This window comes from Myxocyprinus asiaticus, chromosome 40, assembly GCF_019703515.2.
Source record: "Myxocyprinus asiaticus isolate MX2 ecotype Aquarium Trade chromosome 40, UBuf_Myxa_2, whole genome shotgun sequence".
In the NCBI taxonomy this organism is placed as follows: Eukaryota; Metazoa; Chordata; class Actinopteri; order Cypriniformes; family Catostomidae; genus Myxocyprinus; species Myxocyprinus asiaticus.
In genome coordinates, this window is record NC_059383.1 from 28,728,169 (window position 1) to 28,743,988 (window position 15,820).

General features: G+C 38.2%; 1 protein-coding gene across 2 annotated transcripts in view; it reads right to left on the reverse strand.

Annotated features, from left to right (window-relative positions):
• LOC127431077 (sarcoplasmic/endoplasmic reticulum calcium ATPase 2) overlaps positions 1-15,820 on the reverse strand; it is a 41,992-nt gene that overhangs the window by 6,670 nt on the left and 19,502 nt on the right. For both annotated transcript variants that reach the window (XM_051681321.1, XM_051681322.1), the window contains 10 exons: positions 10,799-10,879; positions 8,853-8,938; positions 6,826-7,290; positions 3,298-3,386; positions 3,100-3,202; positions 2,815-2,946; positions 2,534-2,653; positions 2,199-2,417; positions 937-1,272; positions 568-788 (listed from right to left, as the gene is read on the reverse strand). In XM_051681321.1, the coding sequence (XP_051537281.1) occupies positions 568-788; positions 937-1,272; positions 2,199-2,417; positions 2,534-2,653; positions 2,815-2,946; positions 3,100-3,202; positions 3,298-3,386; positions 6,826-7,290; positions 8,853-8,938; positions 10,799-10,879 (1,852 nt within the window). The remainder of the gene's footprint in view (positions 1-567; positions 789-936; positions 1,273-2,198; positions 2,418-2,533; positions 2,654-2,814; positions 2,947-3,099; positions 3,203-3,297; positions 3,387-6,825; positions 7,291-8,852; positions 8,939-10,798; positions 10,880-15,820) is intronic.

Genomic DNA, 15,820 nt, shown 5'->3' on the forward strand with positions numbered 1-15,820 from the left:
CTTCTAGGATGGAAACTAAACAAGAGCAAAAACAAGATTAAAAAGAAATGGACTTTCTTCATTGTGACAGGATGAATCATAAACCTGATTAAAAACAATTTCATAGGGACATTTTAAATCATTTTGCACCATGAAATCAAAAATAATCCTACTTACTAACTTAATACACAATCCTGGTCTTATCATGCACAATTTATCAATACATGTTTTTCCAAAGAATTATATGTTTGTTTTCGCAATCTTCCTCAAAATATAATGACATGTTCTGCCTCAGATATTAATTTCCTTTTCAGCTGGAAATGTCACCGACCTCTTATTTTAAACCCCTCCCCTCCAATCACATGGCTTCACCTATGCACTTTCACTAATAAAATACATCTACATTCGTTTTTGTAAACAAATAAAAAAAACCTGTTTCACTCTGAAATACGTCAAATAAAGTAAAACAGGTTGCAAACACCATTTTATGTTGACTTAAAAATAGAAGTAAAAAGTTTAATGTGGACGTGCCAGTGAAAGAGAGAATTTGAGAATGCTTAAATGTTAGAAAGGGGTTAAGATCCTTACCAGACCACCTCACCAACATTTGAGGAGATGAGGTAGCGGATGAACTGTTTCATGTTGTTGTAAATGGCGCGACCCTCTTCCACCGCAGCAACAATGGTGGCAAAGTTATCGTCAGCAAGCACCATCTCAGATGCAGTCTTGGCCACCGCCGTGCCTGAGCCCATAGCGATGCCGATTTCAGCCTTCTTCAAAGCAGGTGCATCGTTCACACCATCTCCAGTCTGCAGGAATGAAAACAGGATGGCAAGTCAGTGGACAGAGAATGATTATAATGATTGACAAAGGGTAAATCATTCCTCTTAACACAGACTTAAAAAGCAAACAAGCCACTAGAAAATCTTTCAATGAGGACTTGTGATTTCAGTTTACCATGGCAGTGATCTCATCGTAGGACTGCAGGAACTCCACAATCTTGGATTTGTGGGAGGGCTCGACACGGGCGAAGCAACGTGCAGTGAGTACTGCCTCACGCTGGGTAGCAGGAGACAGATCGTCAAACTCTCGGCCAGTGTAGGCCATGTGCGAGACATCGTCATCCTCGCCAAAGATGCCAATGCGTCTGCAGATGGCGACAGCTGTGCCCTTGTTGTCACCAGTGATCATGATGACTCGGATGCCCGCCTGCCGACAGAGTTTGATGGAAGCTGCCACCTCGGCTCTGGGGGGGTCCAGCATGCCCACACATCCCACAAATGTCAGGTCAGTCTAAATAAGGAAGAACAACAATTGCAATTATTCATGAAAAATTATTATAGAAAATTAGATACAGATAGTTCTGAATCTAAATTCTAATGGGATGAGCCACATTTGAAGCCTTTGTACAAAAGCCAATAAATGCACACCTGTATCTGCTAAAGTTTAATTCTGTATTAATTGTGAACAACTGTAAACAGTCTACAACTAGGCTGTTTATTCTAATTATTCTTAAATTAATAGTTCATCCAAAAATGAAAATTCTCATCATTTACTCACCCTCATGCCATCCCAGATGTGTATGACTTACTTTCTTCAGCAGAACACAAGCAAAGATTTTTAGAAAAATATCCCAACTCTGTAGGTCCATATAATCAATGTAAGTGAATGGTGATCAGGCATTTGTAGCTCCAAAAATCACATAAAGAAAACACAGGCCCCACATGTGACTATCAGATGTAAAAGTGAAAGTGGAGATTTAGAGTTTAAAAAAAAAAAAAAAATACATTTTTATCTGTTTCTCACCCACACCTATTATATAGCTTCTGAAGAGATGGATTTAACCACTGGAGCCTTATGGATTACTTATGTTTCCTTTATGTGATTTTTGGAGCTACAAAGGTCTGATCACCATTCACCTGCATTGTGAGGACCTACAGAGCTAAGATATTTTTCTAAAAATCTTTGCTTGTGTTCTGCTGAAGAAAGAAAGTCATACACATCTGGGTTGGGTGAGTAAATGATGAGAGAATTTTCATTTTTGGGTGAAATATAACTTTAATGATAAATTTAACAATTTGTTGCACACTGGTCTTTTTTTATCACACTGCATCATGTCTAAGAACACCCCTTTCCCATGGTAAAATATTTGTAATGCACAGCCTTAAATGACGTTGTGTATTTTGCAATATTTGCATCGAGTGGGGTATGCTTCTCACCTCATACTCAATAAATCGACTCGAGTCCTCCAGTACCATGCTCTCTTTACTCAACGGGTTGTCTCGGGTAGCCAGAGCCAGACAGCGTAGCGTGTCACGTCCTGTGCCATACTCGCGGATCACAGACATAATCTTCTCTTTAATGCCTGCCGTCAAGGGAACCTTATTTCCACCCACACGGATATGTGTGCATCTGTCAATCACCCCTTCTGGAGCACCCTGCACCCAGAAATAGTATGAGGTTAATGAACTTGCAGGCACGTTGTTGTATCACAACACAAGTAGTAGTAGTGCTGTGTGGCACAGACAAACAGCACACTGAAGAGTGACGTCACCTTAACGAACATCTTGCCAATGGAGGAGCGAGCTTTGTTGGGAGTGCAGTAGACTGACATGGATTTCCTGTCTCGTGAGAACTCCAGAGTGAACTCTTTCTTCATCAATTGCTTGATGACCTGAGAGAGAGAAACCAACACTCACGAATTAGAGTTGCCATAACATCACAAACACAAAGGTGTTATATGGAAATAAATGTGCAGCTCTATGACCTCACAACACACTAGGGTTACTACCAGCTAAAACTCATTGACATTGTGGTTGGAGATGTCTGACTTACGGAGTTGCATGCATTTGTCCTCTCAACTTTGGAAAAGCTCCTCAAATCAGTGTCGAACACATTCATTTTCTCCACCAGACATGTGAGGGCAGTTTCTGTGGCTTCTCCCACTTTCTCGTACACACCTTTGACCTGATAGACACAGAGGTATTACTTTAAAACACAAATTGCTGCATGACAATTAAGGAGCTGATTTACACTGAACTGCATTGCTGCGATAATAGTTTGTATCCAATACAATATCTCTGTAGTTTGAGAAGTTACAAAATATGTTAAATCACAAACCTCATTGTAATCCAGAGAGGAGTCATTGCACAAAGCACAGATGGTGGCCATTTCAACCAGACCATCATACTGGGAGCATTGCACGGGTTTACCCTCATGAAACCTGGAGCCAGTAATTAGAAGAGAATCAAAAGAAGTGTCCCAACCAATATGAGATGCATTTGTGTTTGTGTGCGCGCAAGTGGCAGTAAAACTTACACTTGTCCATCAGGGGCGTATGTGGAGCCAGTAATGGTAAACTCTTTCAGGGAACAGCTTTTTCCATCTGCCTGATCAACAATGAACATCTGAAACAAACAAAAAAATATGAAAAGCTTAAGTGTGAATGTTTTACACTACTACAGTCACGAAATAGCACTGCAAAGTGATAGAATTGAAAAAAACACTCCCACCTTCCACTGATCAACCAAACAGATAGTCCCATTCTAAACTCTGGGTATTGGTTAAAGGGATAGTTCACACAAAATTGAAAATTCTCTCATTTACTCACCCTCATGCCACCCCAGAGATGTGTATGACTTTCTTTTTTCAGCTGAACACAAATTAAGATTTTTAGAAGAATATATCAGCTCTGTTGGTCCATTCAATGCAAGTGAACTTTGAAGCTCCAAAAAGGACATAAAAGGCAGCATCCATACAACTCCAGTGGTTAAATCCGTCTTCAGAAGCAATATGACAGGTGTGGGTGAGACACAGATCAATATTCAAGTCATTTTTTTACTATAAATTCTCCTCCCTGCCCAGTAGGTAACGATATGCACGAAGAACGTGAATCACCAAAAAAACAAAAGAAAAATAATATTGATCTGTTTCTCACCCACACCTATTATAATCACTTCTGAAGACATGGATTTAACCCCACCGGAGTCATACGGATTACGTTTATGCTGCCTTTATATGCTTTTTGGACCTTCAAAGTTCTGGTCACCATTCACTTGAGTTGAATGGACCTACAGAGCAGAAATATTCTCCAAAAATCTTTGTATTCTGCAGAAGAAAGTCATAAACATCTGGGATGGCATTAGGGTGAGAAGATGAGAATTTTCATTTTTAGGTGAACTATCCTTTTAAGCCAATATAGATTTGTCAGGTTTTTCAGCAAACTCAAAAGCGCAATGTTTTGAAAGTGCCACAGATCCACAATGTGTACATTTTTCAAGGAAATGAACCTATTACTGGCTTACCTATAGTTTTCTCTGAATATTAATTTGGGATAGGAGAACATAAAAAAATAAAAATAAACTCTACCAGCAGGTGGCAGAACACTCCGCCACAAAATGTCTCTACAAACAGATGTTTCAGTACAACTCATGAAAACAGCTCTACTTACCTGACCTGAATGTACCAGTCATACAAACTGTAAACACTTGCTACATAACACTCACTTAAGGGTGAACTTGAGGTCGTAAGTGCTTTAAAAACTCTCCAGAAAGCCCAAAACATAAGCAAATGAGCATTTAGGAGTTTTTAAACCACAGAAGACAATCACATACCCCGGATATGGCCGGAAAGGGAAAGAACAAAAGAGATGAGAGAGAGTGGGATGGTTAATTTGAACAGCGTTCCTGATTTAATGCTAGGGCCCAGTGGACAACAGCAGAGAGACAATAAAACATGACAGTGTGTGAGACAGATAGACACATGCATTTTAATGAGCACTTACTAATCTTTAAGGCAACATGAACTGTGGAAAAAGCATTGTTAGCAGAAAAACTATTTATTGGTCAAACTTCCACTCATTTGCCTATAGCACTCTTAGGCTTTACACTCGCATAAAACATCTGTAATTTTGAGCCATCAGAGAGTGAGAGGAAAAATAATCTGAAAGAAAAAAATCCAAACTATACTTTTAAATTTTCTGAAGAAAATGCGAGTGGTGTGTGCAATGCAAAACCCCACCATTATGCTAGAATGTTGTGGGTGGTTGCCAGGGTGTTGCTATGCAGTTGCTAGGGTGTTCAGGATGGTTGCTAGGATGTCGCTAAGAAACTGCTTGGTGGCACAAGTAAAGAGCCCATCCAAGTCTCTGTGATATTCTCTATGAAATTCTGGGTTACTCGATATAGCTTGGGTCATTTTTAATACAAATCAATGGGATTTTTTCTGCAGTTTCATTGTTCGCCAGGTGCATCAATTCAAGCATCATAAGTCTGATTGCTTTTGAAAAGTAACAGCATACCTCCCCTCAAAAAGCTACACAATTTAAAGTTTAATTCATGTCCGTAGCACAAAACAGTGAGGGAGAAGTTTAATATTTAGGGTTACGGATTTAAACAAACCCCTAGTATAGGAACAGTAATATAGTACTAGCAATGCTTGCCTTCGTAAACACTACACTGCTAACCTAAATTACATTCCTTCTGCTGAAACACAGCTAATTTTAGATGCAGCCTTTCCGTATAGTATTATTTTAGACGGTAAAAGCAAACTGATCCTGAGCATCCTGAGCATAAATCAGAATAAATCAAGCCTTAAAGTCCATTAAAAGAGGAAAAGCAAGGAAACCATTATACTGTTGACATACAGCAACCAGATAACTGAAATCTCTTCAGCTCTACTGTTTCAGCAGCTCCACACATTTGGCTTGTGAATGTACACTAGTACAGCCTAAAGCAAAGGCACTGCCGAGGATCAGAGAGAGATCTCACACACAAGGTCAGTTATGCAACACTACTGCAAGTAACTGACTACTGCATACTGATCAGCACTCACAGCAAAGGTATGGAAGAACAGAAACAGATAGAGGGGGATAGATGGAGGAATAAGATATGATTGGAGAAAAGTATGCAGAAATGACGTGAGGGGGAAAAACGAAGAAGAATCCAAATGAAGAGAGAAGGGTGTCGCCTTTTAAAAATAAATCTTGTCAAAGAGAAAGAACATAAAGAGGAAACACAGAGGCGTTCACGGGTGGTCTAACACTAGGTCATCAGTATCTTTGAAATAACAGTTTTGAATTAAGAGATATGATTTAAGAGATAGTTTACCCAAAAATGACAAATCACCAAAACTCAATGGCATTCTTTCCTCTGTGGAACACACAAGGACATATAAGGCAGAATGTTAGCCTCAGTCACCATTCACTTTCATTGCATAGAAAAAAAGATGCAATGAAAGTCAATGGTGACAGAGACTAGCATTTTTCCAAACACCTCTTTTTGTGTTCCATGGAAGAAAGGCATAAGGGTTTGAATAAATAACAGATTTTTTTTTTCTGGGTGAAATATTCCTTTAATCATGGTGAAATCAAAGACACATGGTTTAACAGTTTCCCACAACTTTAGTTTGAGGCCAAGATAAAAGTCACATACTAGTGCTAAATCAGTACCATCATGAAGCTGTCTTTTATATTCATGATTATTTTTCAGCCAGCTCTCTATTCAGTAATATTGCTCCTCCAAGTTCTTGGCTGAGGCCCAGCCCACAAATTACTAAACAATAACAGACTTACAGCTGCCAAGAAATGAAATTATGGGCTAAACATAATTTGTAATAGCCAGGGATGTAAGTAATTATTTCCTCTTTGATGAGCCCTAAAGCTGCTTGCTAAAGATGTTGTAAAAACATATGCATCCTTATACATTATACCACACTTTTCCATTGGTCAGAGGCCAACAGTAGCATACCACAGTCCAGATCTGGACCCAAGATTTGTACATAATACAACATATTGACTCCTGAAACAGTGCCCAATGCCACTGGTTATTATATTTCAAGCATTCTCACCCTGCAAACTGACATCTGATTGGTGGTAAGAGTGCCGGTCTTGTCAGAGCAGATGACGGAGGTGCAGCCCAAGGTCTCCACGGAGGGCAGAGAGCGTACAATGGCGTTCTTCTTGGCCATACGACGGGTACCCAGAGCCAGGCAGGTGGTGATAACGGCGGGCAATCCCTCTGGGATGGCAGCCACCGCCAGTGCAACAGCGATCTTAAAATAGTACACAGCCCCGCGGATCCATGAGCCGCCGTGAACGGGATCGTTGAAGTGTCCGATGTTGATGATCCACACGGCGATGCAGATCAGCGAGATGACCTTTGAGAGCTGCTGGCCAAACTCATCCAGTTTTTGCTGCAGGGGTGTGCGCTCCTGCTCCGTGGATGCCATCTCATCACGGATTTTACCGATCTCAGTGTTCACGCCTGTGGCAACCACTACGCCTACCGCCTTGCCTGCAGCAATGTTGGTACCCTATAAATATAAGATTGTAGGTGAGATTTAGGGCAAAAATAACACCATTTTAGGCTACGTCCACATGAATCCATTTTCGTTTTCTAACATCATCGCTTCCCGAAGTATTTTGCCCTACTAGGGAGCATTTTCAAAAGTCTTTTTGGTGGAGAAAAATGTTCAAATGTGGACGAGACATGTAAATGTAACAAAATCTATCAGTGTTCAAACAAAAACATGTTAGTGTAGCCATTAGGGGTGGGAATCACAAGGTAACTGCAGTTAAGATATAATCTCGATATTTAGGTCACAATGCAATATTATTGCGATTCTTTATTTTTGGTGTATTGTGAAAACTACAATATATTGCGACATTTCACTCAATGTTTCTCATTCGTCCTCATCTGACTTAAGAGAACTGTTTCCAAATCACCAAATTCATTGGTTAAATTAATATAAAAGTGCTAGTTTACAAAACAAGGCCAATTTATTTTCTAATATCGATGTACAAAGCAAAGCCATAAGCATATAAGACCATAATGGCTCCCTTTTTCTGTGATTAGGTCAATGTAGCTAGTCTTTCTAAAAATAAATGATAGTATTTATGAATATAATAGTAGCCTCAACACTTTAAAAACATTTATTACAACACAGTTTCAATACACACAAGTATAACTGATTTCACCTAAAAGGTTAGCCTATTTTATATGATACTTAAATTTGTCAAACTATCTCAGTTAATGTTACTACTGTAAAATTGTGATACATTTTAGTCAGGGAGGGTGATTATGTGTAAAGCACCTTCTAAGGGACTGTTGTTGAATTCCTAGATCGATTTGGAAAAGAGAAAAACATTTCCCATCACCACAATATTAATGTGGAAAATGAAAATAATACAGATATTTGGCGTGCAAATATTGATACGAAATCTCAAGGAAAAATATCAATACTTTAACATATCGATATTTTTTCCCACCTCTAGTGGCCATGGACTTCAACTATCCCGTAAATATGTGGCTTCTAGAATGTTCTTCAAGGAAAATGGTGAGAATAGCTTTCTAGAAAGAAAAGTTGGATATACAAGTGTTTTCATAGAAATTTTGCCTTATTATAAAAAAAAAAAGATCCCAATAATTTAAATACAGAATTTTGAAGCACTACTAAAAGTAGATTTTACATTATCTATTGTAAATATGAGTGGTGCTTGCCTGTGCAAATGTTGCAATATTAGGGTGTTCCAGGGCATTGCTATGCGGTTGCCAAGGTGTTCAGAGTAATTTTTTTTTTTTAACATTGCTATGTGGTTGTTTGGGCCTTGCTAGATGGTCGGTCGCTAAGGTTTTCTGGTTGGCTACTTAAGGTTTAAGGCTTTTCAAAGTATATGCAATAGTAATGTTTGCCTTAGCAAGTACTACTAGTTAAAAGAACAAACAAGCAACATGGTACAAGCCAACAGCCAGAGTGTTTTTGATGGAACTAGTGTCTTATACAAAACATCCTAAAATTTTCAGCACAGCTCAAGTCTGAAGCAGTACAAATATATGGTGTTGGCAACAGCCGTATGAGGTTAAGTCTTGACTTACAGAAAAGAGCATGTTCTTCTTGTCCTGGTTCACAGCGCGAGGGTCAGGGACAGGGTCTGTATGCTTGATTACTGAAACAGACTCTCCTGTGGAAAAAGGACACATAAAAGGAGGGTGAAATACAAGTTCTCACAAACCAGTACAATCCTCAGTTTAATAAATGAGGATTGGGTTAGTAGTTCATAAAGGCAGCTCAATATACTTGGACATGATGGGCATTTGTGTAATTGCTTGAATGGTTTTAGTTCTGTTTGGAAAAGTACACAACACCAACAAAAATAGCCATGGATGGAAGAGCTAAAAAGACTTGGAAAGTTGCACAGACAGTTACCAATTAAGGCAGTGAAGACCTGACTCCTACAAGAGCACTTCCTCTCCTTTCACCCAATTTGAAGACAACTGACCTCTCTTTAAAAGTTAAACGCACTGATCCTTCTAGTAAGATGCCTAATTTTCCACCTCAGATCAACCACTGAACTGGCTTTATATGGATGCCTCCTGCTGCTGTGTTTTTTTTCTGTACAGCTATCTAATAATCTACAGCTACATACCAAAGTTGGGAGTTTGTAGTCTGAATTGAATGTTTAAAGATAAAAATACAGGGTACTGCCAGAAACATAGGATGAGACGGGTCACTCGTATGCATACAAATGAGAAAAATCATATGTTTAAATATGGCGACTCTAGGAATGAAAGTCCCACCTTACAAGAAAAAGAGCCAATCAACGCTTTGATACAGAAATCGCCTGGCAGTAACTTAACGCACATGCGCATTAGCTGGGCCAACTTTAAAAATATTGTTTTTTTTGTACATGATTTGAGCTAAAGACACGTTAACACCTTGTATTAAGATGCATTTTGGTGATCTGATCACAAAAAACAAATACAAATGTAGTCAAAAATGCATGTGACCACATCACATTTGAGGTGTAAACGCTATCCGTCCTGAATATGTCCCATACAGCAGTGAAGCCCCACCCCTCACTGTCAATCAACTGCTACACTAAAACAAGAGTTTGAACTTTTAAAATGAAATAACCATCCGATCTGAAAATTTGAAATAGCGTAAGCACGAGAACTTCACAGATCTTCTTCAGTGTGCCAGATATAAAAAATGCAGAGACACTTCTGAGAAGCAAACACATCTGAAGCTCAGGTTAATAAAGGAAATCCACTAAAATAACAGATAATTTTGCTCAAAATGTTGTGTTTTGCTTTGATTAAATTTCAGTAGCATCTGGGAGAAAAAGTGCACCTTTTTTCTGCACTTTCTTGGTCTTTTCTGATTTTGATGCACTTTATTCTCATGCAATAACACACTGACAGAGATCTATGTATGCAATCATGAAATCAGAGAACCTCCCCTCGAAATCTGAACACAAGTGGTCACTAGAGACACTTAAGTGATCAGGTGTAAACAGCAATGTGTCTCGCCTGACCACACGTGATCGGATTACCCGATACGCATGTTAATGCAAGGTTAAAACGGGGGTCAAAGAAGCTCAATTTATATTTTCATTTTGTTCAAATTTATACTCGATTTGAAATATGTTATTTGATTGTAATTGTGACAAACCAATTTGAGATTTCGGTTTTTCCTCATTGAAGTAGATAAGAGTTGTAATTGTATGACTAGAACATTTCTGCATGGAAAAGAACATGGCCACCAAATGATCTGATTTACCATGGATGGATCTTCATATTATTTCATAGTACCAATTGAGAACACATCTTTCTGTTATGTTTCTATTGCACTTTTGATGGCTGCACAGAAAATCAAAATACAGCAGTATTCAGGCAGCAAAACAGCATTATGTAGGAAAAACTGTACTGTGGATATTCACCTTACAAGGTCACATTATCGTCCCTTGTAATTAAGTGGGCACACACAGAGAAACAAATGCATTTGAAAAGACAACTAGCAGAAGCAATGGAATTGTTCTTACCTGTTAGAATGGACTGGTCCACCCTAAGGGTCGTTGACTTAATCGACGTTAAGCGAATGTCGGCAGGAACTTTGTCACCCACTAAAAGGAAACAAAACTTGCTGTTAGCTGGAGATAATTTCAACACTCTAAGCATACAAGACTATGAAACGCAAATGAGGCCAACCAAAACAATGCTGCCAAGTCTTTCCATATGTATGAGAACATTTATTGAACAGCAATAAAACCAGAACACTTTAATTGCAAGATAAGAGACTTGCATCTGTATGAGCAAAGCAAGTCAGGCCCCACAGCTCCAAGAGAGCTGTACAGTCAGTCTATTTGCCTCTCCATCTCTACACATCATTCCAGGTGACAGCAAAGGTGCTGCTACACTCTGAAATTGATGTTTAAAAGTCACAGTGCCAAGATAAAATCATGAGCCATCAAGAAGAGCCACTGTTGGACCTGAAATATCAGTTCTACGGTTAATGGCTTGACATTTGCAGAGATATTGTTGGATTGAGCTTTCAAGGTCTAAGGATGAATTCAAGGCCAAAAATAAAACATCATTGCTCTCATATAAAAAATAAATAAATACAAATTAAAAAAACACACACATTACCAAGGGTGTTGGAGTTTAAATTTCAACACTTTTCAAAAACCTTTTAAGACACAATTGCTAAGCAATGTGATTATGTTTAAGATAACTTTAGCTATTACCCTGGATGAAAAGCACTACATTCTGCAATACACTCGTGCATTTGATATTTGGTATTTGAACTCCATGCAAGTTTGTGCAAAACCTGATCAATGTTGATCCAGCATGATTTGACAATGTTTCAAAGAGCATCTTGTGTGCTTCAGTGGAAGCAAGGAAATCTTATAATTTGGAAGAGGGAATTAATATGATCAACATCTTAAATAGTGCAGAATCTTAAATGATTTTCAAAGTGATCTCACTGTACATTTGTCCTGCCCAGAATAGGTTAATGCACAACATCAAAAGCTTTGAAATGTTGTAGTTCTACTTGGTCATGGACAAAAATAGACTGTGCTTCATTTTTTCCACAAACAGAGGGGGGTTAGTAATTGCTACTAGGGAAAAAGCAAATGTAAATACTTCAGTCTTTCCCAAACAAATCTCTTAATGAACAAGATGTCAGATGCATGAACCCGTTAACACACTTAACATTTATTAGTCTTATGAGATGGTGTCCGATTAAAGCCACTACTCAACATATGTAAACGTTGGGTTTATTAAAAGATAGACAATGTCGAAGACTCTTTTCACAGGATGTTGTAGGAGGAAAGGACTTCAAATGACCTGAGGATACAGCCCTGGATGCATTGCTTTTTCTGGACCAAGTTTAGACCAGTATGCAATTACACTGGCCTTTTAATGGGAGGCAGGCAGCATGACGGGTGGTATCAAACCAACAAGCAGCACAGGTCCTAAAATGGAAAAGCTATTTTGATATGAGCTTCAAATGTATGGTCAAGCTAGCATCCAATATAAACAGCTTTTCTTAGAGATGATTGGATGGTTAGTCCAATGTAAAGGCCAGTACCATTTTTAAGAAGTGATGTATAAAAAAAAATGTTTGTTCATTTATAAGCACATTTTGTGCAATACTGTATATCGCCATATAAAACATGATTAATGAGAATGTTGGCCTCAGTCACGAGACATTGTGCCTTACATCTCCTTTAGTGTTCCACGTAAGAAAGTAAGTTAAACAGGTATGAAACATGAGGTTGAGTAAATGATCATTTTCATTTTTGGGCGAACGTTCCCTTTGAGTACAGTGAAGAGCACTGAATGTAGCTCTAGCAGGGCCCTGGATAATAAAAATAAACATTTCCCCCATGATCCAAATTACAAAAATATACATTTAAAATGCCCCTTAACCAAACTTAAAAATGTGGAACATGAACTGGATATATTGCTCAAATAAAAAAAACAAAACAAAAAAAAAAATAAAAAAAAAAAAAAAGGTCATATTAACAGTGTAACCATCATTAGGCAGATAAGGAGAGAATGCCCTATAAGAACAGATCTTGGAAAAAAATCTTTTTAGAGCGAATTAATATTACTTTAATAAAAATGGTTAATGATAGAGTTAAAAAGTTAAAATTTGCAAAAGCCACAGGCAATTTTCTTTCTTTTCTTTCCTTTATCGCCATGCCAGCTTCTATGGCTATATTCATGGCGAGAGCCAGTTTAGTTTTTCAAGAGTAAAACTAAAAAAGGTGTTTAAGATTCGTTTTTTCTAAAAACCTTAAAACTACATTTGGATTTCCGCAGGCAACTTAATTAAAAGAATACTCAGAACTTTTTCAATGCACGCTATGCTATAAAGCTTATCAGGGTTCTTCACTGTTACCTTAACGATATAATCTAACAGTGCTGTGAGAGACTAGTACAAACCCAAAACAAAATAATCAAATGATTAACCATGGTTACATAAGTTAAATAGCTAAATGAGAGGTAGTGGTTTTATCAGATTTGCTATCAAAGACTCCTCTTTGAATTACTTCCTGAGAAACAGTGTAGTGCTTATTTAGAGTTATTCACAGTAGGGCTGCATGATAATTGTGAAAATGATCATTTATCATGATTATTAATTACAATTATTCTGTTTTAATCTTTTTATTTTTATCAGGGCTGCACGATTTAAAAAAAGTTGCCACTGCTGAGATATCAATTCTAAAAAAAAATATTTTTAAACAAAATCACCCTAACAGCAGCTCTCATGTACTCAAACTACAAACTAGTAAATTATTCCTTTTGACCAGAATTAAATAATGTTTTGCCCTTGCTTTACTGCCAATAGAAAGAGTTACTCTGCAGGGTGTTTGCACTTTAATCCTCTTTAAGAGATCAATTATTATTATTATTACCATCATTATTAATATTTTGCAATATACAATAGTAATAATCATTAGTAATATATTTTAGTAAAAAAATTTAGCATGCGGCACTGCTATCTGGTCTCAAACCTTTATTTTGGCGGAAAACCTTTATGTTGTTTGTTTAGTTTAAGTTGACAACAGCTTTGTGCTTCTCCTTCAATCTTTGGAATTACTGAGGTAAATCTGAAGCACTTATATAATGCGGTCAAGTACACGTTAGTGACTCGCACAAACCGAACTCAGAGCACATCTGTTCTGTATTTAACTGTGGCAAGGTGAGCAAGACAGACAGACACAGTGGGTGTGGTGTCAGGTCTTGGAGAGGGGTTTATTTTAAATAATAAACTAAGGGTCTGTTTCAAACCTAGTGAGCTGCCTACAGAGGCAGCACTTAAAGACATCATAGGCACGTTCCTAACATGAAGGCTGCTCCAAAAGGTAGGTATCTTAATTATGCTGCCTCTTAAGATATTTCGTTTTGTCCAAATTCTAAGGTAGCATCATATGTATCCTTCCCCGAGTAGGCGATACCAGAATGCACCGTGATCAGCTCGGTGGATAAATAAATCCAAGATGGCGGACAAAGCGAGAGATATTTATTATAAATATACTTAACTAAAAACTGAAAAGTATCACTAAAATAATAGTTTAATATGATAGAAAACTGACTATTTTACCCAAAATGTTTGTGCGCTATGCGTATTTATGCTCAGAGTATCGCGTTGTTCCTCTCACGTCACCTGCATTGAAAGCAGTTGAGAGTCAAGTCTAGTCTCAAACATCTGCAGTGTGATCAAAGTGAAACAGTGATTGGTCAGTGATCGCTGTTACAATTCAATTAATTGTGCAGCCCTAATTCACAGGGAGACTGTGAAGCCATTTTAACACCACAGTTTGGGCTAATGATATTCCCCTTAGGATGTGAATAGAGAAAACTGAAATATTAGTCAAATAAATTACTATAGAAGACCATAGATGTTTGTTATGTAACAACAAATTCCAAAACTAGATTTCTAAATTTTATTCTTAGAAAATGTTGCTTGCCCATGCAGACGTTGTAGCCAAGATTCCACAGCACTGCTTTGGTTGATTACTTTCAAAATCAAAAGAGCCCACCTCAAGTCTTTGATATTCAGGTCCCTAGATATGGTTCAGGTTCCCCCTCGACTCTATTAATTTCAACTAGCCGCACGATGTTAGGGACAGGAGATGCACCAAATTTTAATACTTAGGGGTTAGCAATTTGAACCCTTAACCCTAAGTGCGAACAATAGCAAGCACCACTAATAAATTCTTTCAACAAGAAGCAAGTAGCACTCATTGACTTTAAGCTCATATCAACTTGGGCAAAGAAAGGTGTCAAAAACCTTATTATGCACATTTTGAAACTTTTGGGAGGTCTAATCCCTTCTTCAAAGGAAGCATTAGCAGTCTCATTTTCTTTGCGATATTCTTGATTGTTTTTGGCCTGTCTGTGCATAAGACTCTCTTTCTCCAAGTCATCTCATTTCAAGGTCTCCCCTGGGAGCTTGTCACTTGGGAGAACCAATTGTGAAAGGCCGCAAAGTGCAGCGATGGCCCAAGCACGTAAACACACAGGGCCGGATTTGTTCCCTGTCTTCCAAACAACTTGTCCACAGAGCCTGTTCCCACTGCTGCCAATGGCCAGAACTGATACTTGCTGAGGACAAAGAGCAGAACACCTCCCCCTTTAAACATGAGGAGAAAGTGGCCATCTGGTTCACTGATTATTTATCTCATTAAATCTGCTTGGCTCGTAACAGCACATCCTGTGTCTGTCCTTCATTCGCACTCTTTCTATGCTTGGACACGGTGGTGGCTAAGAGGCCAGTGTTTAGTAATCCTGGTCCTTGTGTACCCCAAACACTATACTCACTTTGGATGTCACCCTTATCTAACAAACCTGATTCAACTCATCAGCTCATTAGTAGAGGCTCCATTACCTGAATTGAAACCCAAATAAGGGAGACATCCAAACATGCAGCTTTGGGGGCACTCCAGGATAGGGCTAGGCGATATATAGAATATTCACAATATAAACGCAATGGTTTTGCTGATGATATAAAATTAAGCTATATTGTGAATATCGTGATATATATAAGGTAA